This window comes from Frankliniella occidentalis, unplaced genomic scaffold, assembly GCF_000697945.3.
Source record: "Frankliniella occidentalis isolate FOCC.00 unplaced genomic scaffold, Focc_3.1 Scaffold309, whole genome shotgun sequence".
NCBI classification, from domain to species: Eukaryota; Metazoa; Arthropoda; class Insecta; order Thysanoptera; family Thripidae; genus Frankliniella; species Frankliniella occidentalis.
In genome coordinates this window covers 208,822-211,352 of record NW_026267434.1, presented here as the reverse complement: position 1 = coordinate 211,352, position 2,531 = coordinate 208,822, and the positions used below count along the sequence as shown (strand labels likewise).

General features: G+C 62.5%; 1 protein-coding gene across 1 annotated transcript in view; it reads right to left on the bottom strand.

Moving 5' to 3' along the window:
- The window catches only part of LOC127751013 (uncharacterized), a 15,823-nt gene that overhangs the window by 3,229 nt on the left and 10,063 nt on the right, over positions 1-2,531 (bottom strand). The window contains exon 2 of the mRNA XM_052273870.1: positions 2,085-2,218. Within this exon, the coding sequence (XP_052129830.1) occupies positions 2,085-2,218 (134 nt within the window). The remainder of the gene's footprint in view (positions 1-2,084; positions 2,219-2,531) is intronic.

Sequence of the window (2,531 nt, the reverse complement as noted above, 5' to 3'; positions counted from 1 at the left end):
CAGCAGCGGGGGCGGCGCGCGCGCCAGGAGCTCGGTGCGCGGAGGTGATGGCCATCTCCTTGAGCAGCTCGTCAGTCACCTCGAGGTCGCGCAAGGCCAGCAGCGGGGGACGGGGGGAGGAGGGCGTCATGGACCGCCAGCACCTCCAGGCCGGCAGGTCTGGCAGAGACCATAGGGCGTCTATCAGGTCCACGACGAAGACATCCTCGCCATCATTCACAAGTTGTGATCCGTGCTGAGTCGAGGCACACTGTGCGCAGGTGGATGGCTCGGCGGAGGTACTCGGTGGCCGCCCCGTTCTCGTAGTCGATGTCGCCCGCTGGCTGGTACACGTACAGGCGCACGTCCCTCAGCGTCTCGCTCGACGCCAGGGCCTCCATCCCGGGGGCATCCCGGACGGCGTTAGATGCAGCACCGGCCCCGCTCGGGCGACCGAGTCGTGTACTCCACCGCGGACATGAACTTGACGAGTTTGAGCATGAGCATCCTGACCCACACGGCCCGCACCTTGCCGAGCGGTCACGATGCTCGAGACGGGCTCGGCGGCGGCGGCGGCCGCGGCCCGGGGCCTTTCGGACGACTGTCGGGCCGGAGGGTCGACCCTGTCCGGGATGGCAGTCGTGCCCTCGCTCTCACGCACGCCGCCGAGGTCGTGGCAGGTGAACCACTAGGCTGCACTGCCAGCAAGGTGATTCCGAACAGCGCTTTCGTACCTCCGTCCTTGTCGCACTCACAGGACACCGCCACTGGGTGGGGGTGAGAGGGCACGAGAATACGCTGTGCGGAATCGTCTTGCTGTAGGGGCAGAGCGGTCGGGAGCACCACGCCTGCATCACGCTCTAAAGGGGGGCACCAGGCCCGTCCCACTTTCCAGGCCGGTCCCGGTCCCGGGCCTAATTGGCCCCTGCCTCGTCCCGAACTACCGCTGTGGATGTGACCTGAGCGCCTGTGATCGACGGGGTAGGCAACCCACTACACACCCCTGTCCACCGCGCTGACTACCGATTCGTTCGCGGGCGCTTTCACATGATCTAAAAGGGAAGGCTTGTGGCACCCTGGTCTAGTGCGGCCGCCTGGCACACTATCGTGCAGGAAGTCGCCACAGGAAGTCGCCACTCTCCAGCTGCTCGATGTGTGGCCTACCCTCCGGGCGGAGCCCGGCCACACGTTCATCACCGGCACCGGCTCGGCAAGGTTAGACCGCCTTTACTGCTCTCGCTCACTCGCCCCTCTGCTGCAGTACGTGGAGACCACGGCCGTGGCCTCCAGTGACCATCTCGCCGTGACGTGCACCCTGAGTGGAGCGCGCGCGCCGCCCCCGCCGCGCCGCCCCCGCCGACGGCGCTGGGCGCCGGGGCCCGTGCCCGCCGTGGCGCCGCGCCTGTCCAGGATCGTCCTGCTGTGGGAGTGCGGGGTGCTCGGCGGCGTGCGACAGCGCTCCATGGGGGACGGCGACGGACTGGCATGGCGACGCGCCGCGGCACCCCCGGGCACCGCGGTGCCAGCCGGCGCCCTGCCGCCCAACCCTCGCCCCACCCTAGCCCCACCGCCCTTACCCCACTGTCACCATCAGATAACGACAACTCTAACCCCTCCCTCCTAGTTCAACCTCACGGGCCCTCCTGGCCCTCCTGGCCTTTCGCGAAATGTCTTCATCCCCCTTCCTTCCTAATTATGGCTCGAAGTACTTGCCCCGGCAACAACAAAGCCTCTGGTGTCGCCTCGGGTATCACTGGGAAAACAAAGGTCGTAGGAATATGGATATCCTTCTGGAGGTGCTAATGAATTTAAGCCTGTGTAGATGCACGAACGAATTAGCAGCCCTGGAAAGACTAAAAGGTGCTAAATTTTAGTGCCCTGCGACACTTTTGTGCTTTTATACAGGCACTAAAATCTAGCACCTTTTAAAAGGCAGCAAGTCCCAGTTCCACCTTTGTTTTTCCAGTGATGGGACGCGTCCATAGAAGATTCACTTACTCCTCCTGGAGTATCGTTTGCACAAAAGTACTCGAAAATTCTGTATGCATAATAGCTTAGTGTGTCGAAAATCGCGAGCAATGTAACGACCACAACCGTAAACCCACCTCTCTCCTTGCTATGCTCTCCAGGAAGATGAGGTCCGTGTCCGTGGAGTTGGCGTCCCTCGCGCTGTGTCCGCCGACCGGAGCAGGCGTCGGCAACTCGATCCCCAGGGCGTCGACGGAGTCCAGGTATCCGGCTGCAACAAAAGGAGAGAGGCGCGGGACCCTTTGTTAGTTTGAACCGTTCCAGGCGCGGCGGGGCGCGGCCGAGCAGGGAAGGGTGGGGCGGGGCTCCCCGCCGCAGAGAGAAAACGCAAAATAGATGACGGAAGGGCAGCCGCGGAGCAGGACGAAAGGGAGACCATCTTGTACTGTGCGATATTTTCAGGCTGAAAACAACAGTATAATACTACTGGAAGCGGGCTAGGCCCCACCCTACCCTACCCTGGCTGTTCTGTCCTATAAATATATCATGTTTCTCAATCACTGCAGTGACTGATAGACTTGACT